Source organism: Ictidomys tridecemlineatus, chromosome 4 (genome assembly GCF_052094955.1).
Source record: "Ictidomys tridecemlineatus isolate mIctTri1 chromosome 4, mIctTri1.hap1, whole genome shotgun sequence".
Taxonomy (NCBI): Eukaryota; Metazoa; Chordata; class Mammalia; order Rodentia; family Sciuridae; genus Ictidomys; species Ictidomys tridecemlineatus.
The window spans coordinates 14832072-14847108 of NC_135480.1; the positions used below are offsets into that span (position 1 = coordinate 14832072).

The window sequence follows — 15037 nt, forward strand, 5'->3', positions numbered from 1 at the left end:
GACCATATAAAAGAAACTTACATATAAGCACCCGCAGAGGGCTTTTTCTTTGTAATGTATTGCCATCCTAAATGCTTTTCTTGCATCTTGCTTTCACTTACTAACACAGTAGCCACATCTTGTCAGGTGGACAGATATAAGTCCAGTGCTTCTAATAGCCCCATGGCATTCTCTAGAATAGATGGGACACATTTTATTCTCTGTCCCATTGATGGATATCCAGGTTGTTTGTGATTCTTCAGTCAAGCCATACATAACTGTGTACAATTTTTCTTACTTACAGATGCTTTTATGTCTAAAAGACCGTCTCCAAAGAGGGAACTGGATCAAATGACCAAATGTGCATTTTTATTTCTAATAGATACTGAAAGCCGCATTCCCCAAATGTCTGTGGGAATTTGCATCCTCCACCAGGAAAGCAAGAAAACTGTGGATTTTAGAAAATCTCCTTAGGAGATTCTGAAGAGCAGTCCAGGGTGGACACTCTCATCCCAGAGCCGAGCCATAAGGGCCCCCACATGCCTGAAAGGGACTTGGGGAGAGACCCTGGCAGCTAACGAGTGGGCTCCCCAGGAAGTGAGAAATGTCTTTTAATCAGTCCTCTCATCTCCCTCTGGCTGAAGCAAACCCTCCTTCCCCAGGGAACTTCCTCAAGGTCTTCTATAAAATGCCACTGTGTACCAGAGGGAGGGAAGACTCAGGGCAGGTGAGTGCTCTTCTCCTTTCACGTGGCGCTAAGGCTCATGACAGTTCCACCTCCTGAGAGGTGCCTGGCTTGGGCTGAGGACATCTGGAGGGCTGTCAGGGACTGCTAGTGGCCTTCAGGTGACATGGGTGCCAGCAGGGATGGGACTTCTCTCTTTGGCTTGGGGGAGGCTGAGGGTGATGACCTGAGAGGCATGTGTGGCATCTGAGCTCCGGGGAGGGGGCACATTTTCTAAATACTGTGGGTTCCCAGGAAAGCCAAGGCCCATTGCTTCTCCATCCTTTCTGGGTTGTAGACTCTGAGGGGATCCATTAAATACAAATAAATAAACATAATATTCTCTCCACCTCTGGGCTCACCGGGAAGCCAGCCCCAGCTGTCCCTCGTGGTCTGCTGTGTTCTTTTCAGAGAGGTTCCCAGTGTCCTGGAGCAGCCAGTCTGGGCTCCCTCAGCACTCGCTTCTCTGGTCCATCTTGGCTTCTGTTCTTCACTTCTTTTTCTCCACCTCCCTCCCAAGGTTCCCTAATCGTCTGGCTCCTATGTGCGTGTCAATGACAAACTTGTTTCTCCATTGCAGGACAAAGCCAGGATGAAACTCCCTCTATTCCTGACTCTTCTGGTTGGGGCCGTTTCTACTCTTCATCTGAGTAAGTCTTGGCCTTCAGTCTTCCTTTCTCTATTTTGTTTTGTTCTATGGTAGATGAGTCTGAAGCAAGTACTCTCTCCCTTCCCTGATCATGCCCAAATGTAGAATCTCTGTTCAGGCATCTCTTATGACTATAGTCTCGGATCTACTGTGACTGTCCCTATTTTGTGCAGTCTACATAATGCTTTTACTTGGAGCTTACTGAGAGTGTCGTATGCATTGTCTCCTTGACTCCTTAGAGCATCTCCACGAGGTATGTAGCATTGCTTATCAATTTCACAAAGAAATAACGCCAGTAGTAAATGGAGCCAGGAATCGAACCTAGAGGGCCTGACTCTAAGCCCTTGCTCTTAACCACCTTGACCTCAAGGGGGAGGCTGAGTTCTCCTCCCAGAGGCGCGGTTGCAGATTTCTCTTTCCAGGCAGAGTTGAGAGGACAATGGCTGGCACGGGGGCAGGGCAGGAGCTGTCCATGGTTCCAGAACCAGGGCACGAGGTGAAGGATGGACACTTAGTCTTTCTCCCTGCCAGGGACAGAAACTCCCGACTTCAACAGCCCCTTGGAAGATGAAGCCTTGCCTCAGGAGGGGGAGATACTAGAACCAGAGCCTGAGGAGGCCCCTGCTGGGGAGCTGATGCCGCTGGAGGAGGAGGTAGAAGGAGGCTCTGGAAGCGAAGATGATCCTGAGGAAGAGGAGCCTATGGAGTCAGACTCAGCCCTGGATGTGGTGGACAAGGACCTTCAGTGCCCTAAGGAAGAAGACACAGTCAAACTGGAAGGCAGCCCCGGATGCAAGACGTGTCGCTACCTCCTGGTGAGGAGGGCCAAACAGTTTAATAAGGCTCAGGTGAGTGAAGCTGAGGCCTCCGGAGGTGCTGGGGTCAGATGGGGGGATATGTGCAAACTTGATGCATTTTGTACACGACTTTATTTTGGTATCAATATATTTGAAATCCCCCCCGCCTTTTTTTCCATGTTGTCTTTTGTTCACCAATCTTTGAAATAGTCGTGGTGGGGCGGTAGAGCATACATTTTGGAGACTCAGAGACCCAAGGCTCTGGCCATGGGGATTCCTGTGTGAAGGACACTGCATTCTCCCTCTTTTTCCCTGTCTTGCAGTTTATCTGTCAGAGGTGCTACCGGGGCAACCTCGTCTCCATCCACAACTTCAGCTTTAATTACCAACTCCAGTGCTCCGTCAGGGTGCTCAACCAGGGTCAAGTCTGGATCGGAGGCAGGATCGTGGGCAGGGTAAGAGGAGTGCCAGCCCCTGCTGACCCCAGCCAGGGCCCAACTTGCTGTGGATGTGTCTGCATTTCTGCTCTATGAGCCTCTGAACGGCTGGGAAAGGAAGCGCGTCTGGACGAGGCACCCATGGCCTGCCCAGGCATTGGGAAGAGCTGAGGACTTAGAATCAGGAGGTCTGGGCTCAGGTTCCTCTTGGCCTCTATCTCCACGTACTGGGCAAGATTGTGGGCCTCTTAGCTCTAGGATGGGGGCAACTTAAGGGTGATTGTGTCACTGGGATGCCCAGCATGCGATGACGGTGCAGTTGACCAGGACAATGTCCACTATGGTCAAGGGCCCATGGCCCTGCAGACAGCAGGAAGAGCCAGCAAGGACAGCACTGGTTCTGTCTCTCTGCCTCCCTCTACCCCTGCTCAGCCTACCACTTCTCCTTCTACCTTCCCTAGGGCCGTTGTAGAAGGTTCCTCTGGGCTGATGGCAGCTCTTGGAATTTTGCGTACTGGGCTGCCGGCCAGCCCAACACCTGTGGTGGCAGATGTGTGGCCCTGTGTACCCGAGGTGAGATGGGCTGGGGATGAATGATGGGGAGTTCTGGGAGGCGCCCAAGGAGGCAGCTCTAGGGAAGGAGCCTCGCTCTCCAGGGAGAGGCCTCCTGGGTCTTTCCCCTCCACTGAGGCTTGGGGCTGGTGGCAGGAGTTGGGGGGGGGGTCTTCCTGGGGGAAGAGGGAGGGGTAGGCAGGAGGCTGATGGCTCCTTCTTGTTCTGCCTGCTCAGGAGGTAACTGGCGTACAGCTCACTGTGCCAAAAGACTTCCCTTCCTCTGTTCCTACTGAGGTGGTCCCAGCCAGGAGCTAGAATTGGCCCCCTCCCAGGCAGCTGCCTCCCCTTTCCTGTCTGCTGCCTTTCCTGCCACTTCCCTACAATAAAATTGCTATGCTGAAAAAAGTGCATTTTTTCCTGAGATCATCGGACCACACTGCTTAGCCTCACCTTTGGACTTTCTGCTTTATGATCCCGACCCACATTCTATACCTTTCATAGAATGGTTTAGAAGTTATTGCTCCTCAAGGATGGAGAGTGGAATTGGGGTCTGTGGGGCTTTCCAGTGGCAGCTGAATGGGCTCTGGTGGGTCTCAGAAGATCCAGTGACTGGGCATCTATGTGCAGGTGTTGCCAGGAACCCCTGCTCCATCTTCCAGAACTTCCAGGGTTTCGGGTGGGCTTATATGTGCATCTCTGTGTCCAAGGGCCTTTTTCACTCATTCCTCCCAACCCCAGAACTGCAGTTGGTTTGATGTGATTGGAAATTGACAAGTCCCTAGGAACAGCAGACAACTCTCAGAAGTGGGTACATAAGCACCCCAGTCCTTTGCCTCTTAAATGGAATAGATCCATGGCATGTATTGGGCACCACTTCTCAGTTACCCATTAAGCGACTGGCCTTACAACACACCTTGTACTGGCTGCCTGCTCTTCCCCCAGATGAATTCTCTGCTTCCTACTAGTATCTCTGCACTTCCCAAATTTACTATAGTATTTACATTCAAATCCTTGCCTCAAGCTCTGCTTCTGGGAAAATCCAGAAGAAGACAACCTGCTATGCATCAGATTCCAAATAAAGACTGGGAATATAAGACACAGTTTCTTGTCTTTCGGGAACCCACATATATTTCCCCCCACCCTTGATATGAGGGATTGAACCTAGGGGTGCTCTACCATTGAGCTACAGCCCCAGCCCTTTTTGTTTGTAATTGGAGATGGGGGAGCGTCTTGATAACTTGCTGAGGTTGGCCTTGAACTTGTGATCCTCTTGCCTCAGTCTCCTGAGTAGCTGGGAATACAGGTATACACCATCACCTCCAGCTCATGTAGTTTTTTATAATATAAGCTCAATAAGTTACTCATTACTACCACTTTTTGAGCACCCACAAAGTACCCCCAGCTGTGGCAGGTATTTTACATAGTGACTTTGTGCAATCAATCATTCTTATTTCCGCTTTGCAGAAGCAGACTCAGAAAGGTCATGACTTGTCAAAAGACTTGCCCAAGACTAAACATCGGAGTGTATCCAATGCCCAGATCTGACTCTAGCTGCTTTAAAGTCTGTTTCTTTAACCATTATGACCCCATGGCTGGAGGCTTTGGCTGTTCTCCCTCACTCCTGGGTTTCTCTTGGGGCATAAGACTCAACCCAGCTGGAGATGAGGAAGCTTCCATCAGAAGAAAGGCATTCTAAACCCCTCCTCCACTAGGGAGGCCAGCAGAGTAAAAGGGGTCAATGCCCTGAGGCCCTTTCCCTTTAGGAATCTTCAAATTCATAGAACACGGGACAAATTCATAGAACACGGGACAGGGGTCTTAGAGGGATACACAACAAGAACTCATTGTTTTTGAGTGTGGCTCAGAGAGGGGAAGGAGCTTGTCCAGGGTCTTTCAGTCAGTTGAGAAAGAGACAGAACTCAAACTTAGGTCCACTGCAAACACTGCTCTAGGGCAGTGCTGGTTTCACAGATGGCAACGTGTGAAACAGGTACGATGGGCTCTGCCCTGTGGTGGATGCTGTGAGAATGTAGCTGAAGGCCTTTCACTCCTTGCCCTCATGGACTTTATTCTCTAACGTGGAAAGGGCACTGTTTCCTCATATAATAAAGAATAATAGGAGCCACAGGTGTAACTCAGTGGTAAAGCACTTACTTGGCATATATGAGGGCCTGGGTTGGATCCCCAGCAAAACACACACACACACACACACACACACACACACAATTAAATAAAATCTCCCATTTGCTAGGCACTTATGATGTGCTAGGTTCTATTGGGGTGGTAGGTGGATTTTATCTTTTTCCTCACACATCTCTTTGGTTGGGTGTGTGTTGACTCTCAGTCCAGGGAGATTCCCTTTGGGGGATAATGTCAAGGAGGAGGCGGGAGGGAGGCTTCAGGGCTCCTCATCCTGTTCCGTCTATTGTTCTGGGTGTGGTTACGCAGTGGTGCCCACTGTGAAGCTTCCCTGTGCCGTCCACTCTCCAGTGCACAGGGCGGGGTGCATGTTATTTGTTCATAAAAAGATTTTTTTTTTAAGTAAAGATCATGAAATAAAGAGAATTGCTGTGCGTGTGCAATTCTTTCTGACAAGAAGCTAACTGAGCTCTGGGAAACGAAGATCACCCCTTGGGAATGGCACGTGTGTAGTTCTTTACATGTGCAAAGAGCAGAGCAGCAGAGAGCTCAAAGGACGCAGCGTTCACTGCTTACTCACTGACAGGGCCGCCCGCAGCTCCGCGTGCCTCATCTCAGAAGGTGACTGACAAGAGCCACCCCCAACTCCACAACCAGATGATGTCATTAGAGGAAGGTCCTATTATTATCCTTACAGATGAGAAAACTGAGGAACAGAGTGGCTGACTCTGGGCCTTGTGATTTCGCTGTACACCACACCATGTGCCTGGGTTTTTTGATTTTTTTGTTTTGTTTTGTTTTGGTACTGGGGATTGAACCCAGATCCCCACACAGGTTAGGCAAGCACTCTGCTGTTGAGCTTCCACTCCAGTCCTTTTTCATTTTTTAAAATTTTGAGACAAGATCTCACTAAGTTACCCAGGCTTGAACTTGTTGTGATCCTCCTGCCTCAGCCTCCTGAGTAGCTGGACCATGTGACTTTAAAGATGATGAGACCCAGCCTTTGTGTAGTGTGGGGTTGGACTAAATCTGTAAACATCGCTGCCGACGGTCATCTAAAGACTTGGTGTTCCAAGTACATTGAAAACGTTGGCACCACTGGCCAGACGGTGTAGCACGTTTGGGTCTATCAAACAAGGACTAGGAAGTCAGACAGACTAGGGTCCTGCGTACCACTTGTTACTAGTTTGTGAAACTTGGGTAAGTAATTTAACCTCTCCTGATTTTGTAGTAAATATGTAGAGATGACAATACCCAATTTGTAGAATGATTTTTTTAAAGATTATGTTGTAGGATCTAGTTTGGGGTGGACCTTCAAAAATGTCATTTTTGAGCCAGGCATGGTGGCACATGCCTGTACTCCAAGCACCTCAAGAGGCTGAGGCAGAAAGATCCCAAGTTCAAGGCCATCCTGGGAAACTTTGTAAGACCCTGTCTCAAAACATAAAAAGGACTGGGGATGTAGCTCAGTGGTGGAGTGCCCCGGGTTCCATCCCAAGTACAAAAAATAAAAAAAAGTCATTTCTGGTTTTAACTCAGACAAGCATCACCACTGTGGTCATTGATGAGGTTGGTGAAGTCATTAGAATGGCTTTGCCTGAGGTTTGTGTGCAAAACAAAAACAAAAAAACGAGTCAACTGGAGGCAGGGATGGGCTTGAAGAGGAGGGAGGTGTATGGGAGGAGGCTGGAGGAAGGCAGTTGTGGGTGGGTAAGGAGCCTGAAGATGGGTTTAGGCTGGTCTCCAACTTGCTCTGTGCTCTTGGGCTCTCTGAGATGCAGTTTCCTCATCTCTAAAATGATGGAGGTGCTGCCTCCTGAGAGAGCCCAGATAACAGGTCATCCGGCCACAGGTAGAATGGAGCCCTGGCCTGGGTTCTGGGGTGAGGGAGTGAGGGTGAATATGGAGGGAGGTCTCAAGTTTGAAATCCCTTGACCAGGCTCTTGGGCCCTGGCATTGGCCAATCCTCCCACAATCAGGTAGATAAGCAGGTCTGGTTCGTTGGGCCAGGGAGATAAGAGCCAAGGCAGTTACTTTGCAACCAGGCCCACAAATAACCTCTCTGTTACTTCTCCATTTGTAGTTCCCTTGGGAGAGTAGAGGAGGGGAAGGGATCCAGGCCTCCTGGCCCTCTGGGCTACTTGTCCCTGCTGCCTTGGAGGCCTGGGCTGGAATATGGGCAACAAATGTGCACTGTCCAGTAGGAGGCCTGGAGTTGAGTGCCCCCCTCCACTCCACAGTCTTGGCAGAGCAATCTGGCCACCAGGGCTCAGCATTTGCTGAATTTTCTTTGGACTGCTGGAAATTTGGCTGGGCTTGGTTGGTTAGAATTTTGATATTTTGTTCCTCAAGGATGTTTTGCATTAATTTTGACTTTAAAGAAAGACTGTGTTAAAATACTATTTATCCTGCATACTGAATTTTTTTTTAGTGCCTCCTTAAATTTTGCATGTAAGATGAAGGCCTCACTTGGCTGCTCCTAGTTCTGACTCTGGACTCTCCTATCAGCCTCTAGTAAGAGAGAGGAGGTAAACTTGGGGTGGGAAGGTGACCTATCAGTGTCTGGAAGATTCTACATGTAGCTTTTCATTCTAGCTCCACTTCTTGGCCAGCCATGGACGTATGCCTTGAGGTTGGACACAATGGCATGTTCTAGATCAGCGATCCCCAGATGTTCCAGAGGACATTAGGAAATGAGGGGAGACATTCTTGGTTGTTCTCAGGGGAGCTGCTACCGACATCTAGTAAGATGATATCTCGTAGATATCAGGGGTGTTGTGGAGCTTTCCACAATGCCCAGGGCAGCCCCCCACAACTATTAATTGGCCCCAAATATAAACAGTATAAAGGTTAGGAATCCCTGATCTAGATTTTCATCACAGAGGAAACATCAAGGTTTTTCACACACTAAAAATGGGAAAGAGAGGGAGGGAGGGCAGGGGGTGAGGATATGGGAGGAGAGGAGAAAAGAGTTGGAGCTAGAGAGACTTAGCAATCCCAGTTCCTTCACTTTCCGTGTAACCTTGGCAAGTTGTGTTCCTCCACTACGCCTCATTTCTCACATCTGTGAAGCACAAATAGTCAAACATTCCTGGTGGAAATGGGTGAAGGGAAATAAGAGCTCAAGGGAGCGTTGCTCCCCGAGGTCCCTACTTCTGGGATACTGGTCATGGGAGGCTACTCCTGAGTTAAGGGGCATGGTTTAGATATTATTTAGATTTTTTTGCTGGGGTGTGCCGGGGATTGAACACAGGGGCACTTGACCACTGAGACACATCTCCAGCCCTATTTTGTATTTTATTTAGAGACAGAGTCTCACTGAATTGCTTAGCACCTTGCTTTTGCTGAGGCTGGCTTTGAACTTGTGATCCTTGAGCTGCTGGGATTACAGAGTATGCTACCATGCCTGGCTAGATGGAGAACTTTAAGGGACACTAATAATAATATGCCTGGACAATAGGCATGACAGCCAGGCAAGACAGTGTGTGTGGGCTCCCATTCAGGGCAGCAGGCTGGACAGGGCAGGGCCCTGCAGTCCCAGGAGAGAGCAAGACCCAGAGGTAAGAAGACTGAGCCAACAGTTGTTATCAGCTCCACTGCCCCAGCCCTGGCCTGGGGCAATCATCCTGGCCTCTTCCCACTTCCCCAAAAGCCCAGCATAAAGGCTGCTTGTGGGGCCCAGCCTCCAGAGGCACTGAACTTGGAGGAGCCAGAAGGTGAGTACTCTTCTTGTTGCCACGGGAGGCGGGGTTCAGAGCCTGGGAGGAAATGGGACCTCAGGTGGAGAACACACCTAGGAGACCTGTCCTGAGGTGGTCAGTGATGGCCACTATCCTCCCTTACTCCTCCCCAGCATGAGGGAAATCAGCAGCCCTGTTCCTATAAGGTCTGAGATTGTGGTCCAGGATTGTGTGAGGATTTCAGGAAAAGGGGACTTTTGCACCCGTGCTGTCCCTTCCCCATTCCTTTTCCAGATGCTTCAGCTCAGGGTCTGTCCACTGGAGGAAGAGGAAGCCCTCTAGTTTGTCCTTTAATCAATTAATTAAACAAAACAAATATTGCTGCTGTACTTTGTGCCAGGGGCTGTGCTAGACACACAGACAGCCTCGAGGAAGTTGTGTCCAGCTACGAGACTGAGTAGATATGAAACACCCCCTGCACCTAGCCCTTCTCCTGCTGGGGACAGTTTCTGCTCTTTATCTGGGTAAGTAAGTCCTCCCGTCCCCTTCTCACCCATCATTTCTCCTTTCTCCTCTTTTTAATGTTCCCCTCCCTTTATTTTTACTCCCATGGGGCAGGGCCAGTCTCTCCCCCTCAGTTGTTCTGGCCCATCTCTGGCAAGATTATCCTGAACTTAGAATTGGGACCTGAATTTTCTCTCAGGGTTCCTTCATAAGAGGCAAGTGCCCACCTGTTAGGATGAAGAGCTGGTCCCAAGATTCTCACACACGCTCCTTCCTCCTGCCCCCAAATGTACACCTTTGGAGTCAGCCAGGGGTCAGGTTCTCATCCATCTGTGACTCTGACCCAAGACATCTCTCCTCATCCAACGTGGAGGAGGCCGTTTGGGCTGGCTCCAGAGGACCCGAGCAGGATGGCTGGAGCTGTCCGTGGTCCTGGAAGGAGGGAGCCTCTGATGTGATGGCAGGCTACCTCTTCTTCCTAGAGAATGATGCCCCCCATCTGGAGAGCCTAAAGACAGAGACAGACCTGGATCAGGATCCAGATGGCTCAGGGGAGCAGGAGGGAGAGTTGGCCCTGACTGAAGAGGTGACTCAAGCAGAGGGCGATGAGGTCAAGACTTCAGGGTATCAAGAAGCCTTTGAAGATGAGGAGGCTGTGGAGTCCGGCCCACCTCCTTTAGAGCAGAACTTGCTATGCCCCAGGGAAGAGGATACTGTTCAAATTCAGGGAGATTCTGGGTGCAAAACCTGTCGCTATCTGCTGGTACAAACTCCAAAGACGTTTTCTCAAGCTCAGGTAAAGTGGCCAGGAGCTTCTGTGCAGGGTGGGAAGGGGAATGGGGGCTCAGAGAAGAGAGTAGACCCAAACTTCTGTTCTCTAGTTGTTTAACTTAGTGGCCCACAAACCCTGGTTTCAGAATCACCAGGAGGTCTTGTTAAAACACAGATTTGAGGACTTCACTCCCACCATTTCTGGGGCTGAGCCTGAGAATCTACATTTGAAACAAATTCCCAGGTGGCAATGATATTGTTGGTCCGAGGACTGCACTTTGAGAACCACTAATTTGAAGAAAATCATGGGTATTAGACACATCTGTGTTCAATATTATTTATACTTCCCGTGGTCTGTCACCTGGGCAAGTAGCCACATCTTTCAGAGCTTCAGTATCTTCATTTGTAAGATGAAGAAATACGGTTGTCTCTCAGTTTGCATGGGGTATTTATTCAAGGCCCTCCCCCCCTGCCATAGATAACCAAATCTTCAGATGTTCAAGGCTCTTATATAAAAATGGCAAATTATTTGCATATAATCTGTGCAATTCCCTCCATGTACTTGAAATCTTCTCTAGATTACTTATAATATTGACAGTATAAATCCTACATAAATTACTGTTATAGTATATTGTCTAGAGAATAATGACAAGAAAAAAGTCTGTACATGTTCAGTACAGATATAATTTAAAAAAATTTTGATCTGTGATTTTTAAAGATCTGTGAATGAGAAACCCACAGATACAGAAAGCTGACTGAATACTACCAATATCTTAGAGTTGTGAAGTTTAACTGAGGTAATGCATTCAGGATAGTTAGGATTAACACTCAGTAAATAGTGACTATAAATAAGTATTATTATTATTATTATTATTAATAATAATAATAATAATAATAATTTTTTCCTGAAAGAATGCCCTGGCAACTGATTAAGGAGCAAAAGTTATTGAGGGAGAGAAGTAGGTCCCTTATTTCTAACTTGAAAATGGTTGTAGGTGTCTTGATTGGAGACTCAGGAATTTGAGAAAAAAGAGAGTGAATTTTCTACCTCCCCCCTTATCTCTGCAGAATGTCTGCAGGAGATGCTACCAAGGCAACCTTGTCTCCATTCACAACTTCAATTTCAACTATCGTGTTCATTGTTTGGCCAGTAAGATAAACCAGGCCCAGATCTGGATTGGAGGAGTCCTCAGGGGCTGGGTAAGTCTGGGGCCAACTACTCAGTACAGAAAATTATTTTTGATTGTTTTAAGGGAACACCTGCTGGGGCCAAGAGTTAACCTAGCAGAGATAGGGTTTCCATAGAGGGGTAAGCAAACAAGTGCCAGAGCTGGCTTGTGCTATTAGGAGAGAACAAATTACACACATCTCAGAGCTCTAACTCCATGCTGGTAGCTTAAAATCAGACATGGTATCCTTTACACCAAGGATATTGGCAGTTGTTATATGTCCATCAGTCTTCATTACCCCAATAAAATGTCTGTGAGAATCAACTTTTAAGGAAGAAGGTTTATTTTGGCTCACTGTTTCAATCCACGGTCATTTGGACCGGTGGCAGCACAGAATATTGTGGCAGCAGTGTATGGCAGAGGAGATGTGTTCACCTCATCGAAGCAGGAAAGAAAAGAAGAGAGGAATGGGCCAAGGTCCCAAAATCCCCTTCAAGAGCACACCCCCATTGACCTAACTGCTTCCCTGCCTTATTTTTGTTTGTTTTGGGGGGTACCGGGGATTGAACCCAATAGTGAACTGCCTTTGGGCTACATCCCCAACCTTTTTTTTAATTTTTATTTTGAGTAAGTTGCCCAGGCTGGCCTCAACTTGTGATCCTTCTGCCTCAGCCTCCTGTGTCACTGGGACTCATCCCAGCACTTGGCTTAGGCCCCGCCTCTTAAAAGTGCCACCATCTTCCAATCGCACTATGGGCTGGTGATCAAACCACAAGCACATGGGCCTTTGTGGGACATTTCAGATCCCAAAATATCATGTTATACATCAGGGCTCCTTCCTACTTCCCATTTTCTCACCTTTCCCCAGAGCTGGTTTCAAAAACATTTATCAGTATAACACTCAAGTCATGAGACAGATTCTAGGTTCAGGTTGGTCACTTACTAACTGAAGAGCTTTAGGAATCCTAAGCGTCTTCATTTCTACAATAGGGATCTTCTTATCTTGGGGTGGCTCTGAGACTGTGGATGAATAAATGCCATTATATTTGGTACTCGAGGTGTGGTCCTTGGGCCAGCAGTATCAGCATCACCTGGTAGCTTGTTAAATATGCAGAATCTTGGGCCCAACCCCAGGTCTCCTGAATCAGAAGCTGCATGTTAGCAAGATCCTCCAGTGTGGTTGGAGAAGTCTGCTCTGTGGGATGGCTGGGACAAATGGTTGCCATTGCCCACAAAGCTTCAGGAATGGGTTGCAAGGGTATCTGGCTCCTGGCCGGGCAGGCAGAGAGGGAAGGCAGCAGTAGCTATCTCTGAGTACCTGGATCTGCCTTCCTAGACCTCTGCCCTCTGATCTGCCTTATCTTTTCTCCAGTTCCTGTTGAAGAAGTTTTGCTGGACTGATGGAAGCTCCTGGAATTTTGCATATTGGGCCTCAGGGCAACCTGGGTGTTCAGGAGGCCACTGTGTGACCCTATGTACTGGAGGTGAGGGGAATGGGCCCCTGGGGAAGGAGAAGGGGGTGACAAAGTGGATTCTCAGAAGCTATCCCTTTGAGCTGCCTGGACACATCTCCTTAAGCTCACATCCAACCCCAACTTGTGAGTTATCACTTGTCTGTGAGAAAAGCTGAGATACAGGGATCCCTTGAATAAAACCAGGTGGCAGGGGTCCTCTAGGTATGAGGGAGTTGGCTAGGGGTCCTTAACTTCCTCTGATAAGAGGGTGACAGATTCAAGTGGTCAATGTGAAAATGAGAGCGACACATGGATATCAGGTGTGAATGAAGGAGAAGGCCGGGTGTGGTAATTAGAGATGGCTGAGAGACAAGATGCCAGCTTCAAACAGCAGATGTGGGCAACAGCATGCGCGGCAGATGTGAGGGAGTCTAGTTAGTGGCTAAGACCATATGTGTTAGAGCAAGAGGGCTAGGAGTCACATTCCAGCTCTGCCACTTGCCAGGCAGGTTACAGGCGAGTTATTGATCTCCACCAAGCCTCAGTCTCCTCTTTGTGGGACAAGGATCATGACAGCACCTGCCTCTTGGAGTTGAGGTGAGGACAGAAGGTGACAGTCGACGGAAAGCACTTAGCACATAGCCCAGGTCATGGTATGGCTTGGTAAGTGTAAGTTAGTGTGTCCAACGCCCAATGAGATGGCTGCGGAAGGGACAACCGAGGTACCTTAGGAGGGAAGGGGTGGGGCGTAGGCCAGACCCGGAGAGGCCGCTGACATCACTGTGCTCTCTACTTCCAGATGGCCGCTGGCGACGAGCTCCGTGCCATAGGCAGCTGCCCTTCGTCTGCTCCTTCTGAGCCAGTGGCGCAGTGAACCAGCCTTGGAGCCTCAGGCCTCTGGCTGCCCCTGCCCCGCTCTCCGCCCTGGACTCTGCCCCCAGCCCGTCCTGGCCATAAATCCACACTTCTCACAGCATTCCCTGGGTCTTTTTTCTTCATGGCTCTTTCTGGGGGTTCCCCCGCTTGGGAAAGTCCTGGAAGCCTTCCCCTCTGCGGGGAAGTGAAAGATGGCGGCGCCGGGCGGCCGGCGGCGGTGCGGAGCTGCTGCGCGGCAGCGCCACCTGGAGGCGGAGCGGGGGCCAGGCGCGCCCTGGGCCCGCTTTGCCTCTCCGCAGCCGCTCACCGCGGCGGGCAGGTCGCCTTCGGTGCCGGGTGGGGAGCCCGCCTTGCACGGATTCAGTGTGAGCTGCGGAGCGGGGCGGCTTTCCAAAATGCAGGTGAAGATCCCACTTGGGGGACGCCACTTGGGAGAAAGTACCTTGTCTTGGGGCAGCCCGCTCCTGGTCCAGCCCTGTGCTCTTTGGCCTCTGAGAATGACTCCCATTTCCAGTTCTTGCAGCCATCTCTGTTCATAAGCCAGCAGAGAGAAAGTCGTACCTCCTCCATCGCCGCCTACCTCTGCAGAGGGGCCCGTCTTAGGAAGAAGCTGCCTCCCGCCGGCCAGGGCCTTGCAGCCCGAGGCAAGATGTCTGCTGGCAGCACGGTTCCCATTCCCCATTCTATACAGTCCCGGGCCTCTCTCCTTCACCCACTTTCTCAGAAAAAAAGACCCTGGGGACTTGGCGAGAGAACACTATCCTTGGCCTTAACTTTGTGCCAGCTGGGGCATTGGGCTCCAAGAGGGATTTAGAGTTCACGAAGCAGGAAGTTTAGAGCTGAGACTGGGTGTTAAGAGGGTAGAGTTGTGTGTGAGAGAGGGAGGGAGAGAGAAAGGTGTTGGGAGGGGGGGCATGTAGGAGTATTTCTATGTGTGCCCATGTACATGTGCATGTATCTATTTTGGTATCTATTTGAGGTATTCTTTATATACATGCGTATCTGTATATAAAAACCTATATATGTGAATGTGCATAAATGTGCATGTGTTTGTGTGTTGAGTGCACATCCTTTTATACCTCTATGTATTTATGAGTGTATCTGTACGTGTGTGCCTATGAATGTTTATGTCTGTGTAACTTTGTGTCCTTACATGCTTGAATCTCTATGTGTATTATATGTGTATGCGTATCTGTGTGTTTGATCAGTGAGTGTGTGTGTGTTCGTGTGTCAGTGTGTACCTGACCCAGATAGCCAGTGTGTACACATAGATCTGTATTTGCATCTTGATGGGATGTGGCTT

General features: G+C 49.3%; 2 protein-coding genes across 2 annotated transcripts; both read left to right on the plus strand.

Annotated features, from left to right (window-relative positions):
- Positions 1–1260: 1260 nt before the first annotated feature.
- On the plus strand, positions 1261–3546 carry Prg2 (proteoglycan 2, pro eosinophil major basic protein). Its single transcript, XM_005331592.3, has 5 exons — positions 1261–1353; positions 1884–2200; positions 2473–2604; positions 3048–3159; positions 3376–3546. Exons 1-5 carry the CDS (start codon positions 1296–1298, stop codon positions 3432–3434), a joined length of 678 nt encoding a protein of 225 aa, XP_005331649.2. The 5' UTR covers positions 1261–1295; the 3' UTR covers positions 3435–3546.
- Positions 3547–8974: 5428 nt separating this feature from the next.
- Prg3 (proteoglycan 3, pro eosinophil major basic protein 2) lies at positions 8975–13834 on the plus strand. Its single transcript, XM_005331594.4, has 6 exons — positions 8975–8996; positions 9361–9484; positions 9947–10260; positions 11304–11435; positions 12777–12888; positions 13658–13834. The coding sequence occupies exons 2-6, from the start codon at positions 9424–9426 to the stop codon at positions 13714–13716; spliced, it is 678 nt and encodes a 225-aa protein (XP_005331651.1). The 5' UTR covers positions 8975–8996; positions 9361–9423; the 3' UTR covers positions 13717–13834.
- Positions 13835–15037: the final 1203 nt, after the last annotated feature.

Excerpts from the sequence above, each read along its gene's own strand:
- Prg2 (XM_005331592.3), top strand. The coding sequence starts at position 1,296 with ATGAAACTCCCTCTATTCCTGACTCTTCTGGTTGGGGCCGTTTCTACT. Across the intron at positions 2,201-2,472 it reads AACAGTTTAATAAGGCTCAG|TTTATCTGTCAGAGGTGCTA; the intron begins GTGAGTGAAGCT and ends CCTGTCTTGCAG. Across the intron at positions 2,605-3,047 it reads GAGGCAGGATCGTGGGCAGG|GGCCGTTGTAGAAGGTTCCT; the intron begins GTAAGAGGAGTG and ends TACCTTCCCTAG.
- Prg3 (XM_005331594.4), top strand. The coding sequence starts at position 9,424 with ATGAAACACCCCCTGCACCTAGCCCTTCTCCTGCTGGGGACAGTTTCT. Across the intron at positions 10,261-11,303 it reads AGACGTTTTCTCAAGCTCAG|AATGTCTGCAGGAGATGCTA; the intron begins GTAAAGTGGCCA and ends TTATCTCTGCAG. Across the intron at positions 12,889-13,657 it reads TGTGACCCTATGTACTGGAG|ATGGCCGCTGGCGACGAGCT; the intron begins GTGAGGGGAATG and ends CTCTACTTCCAG.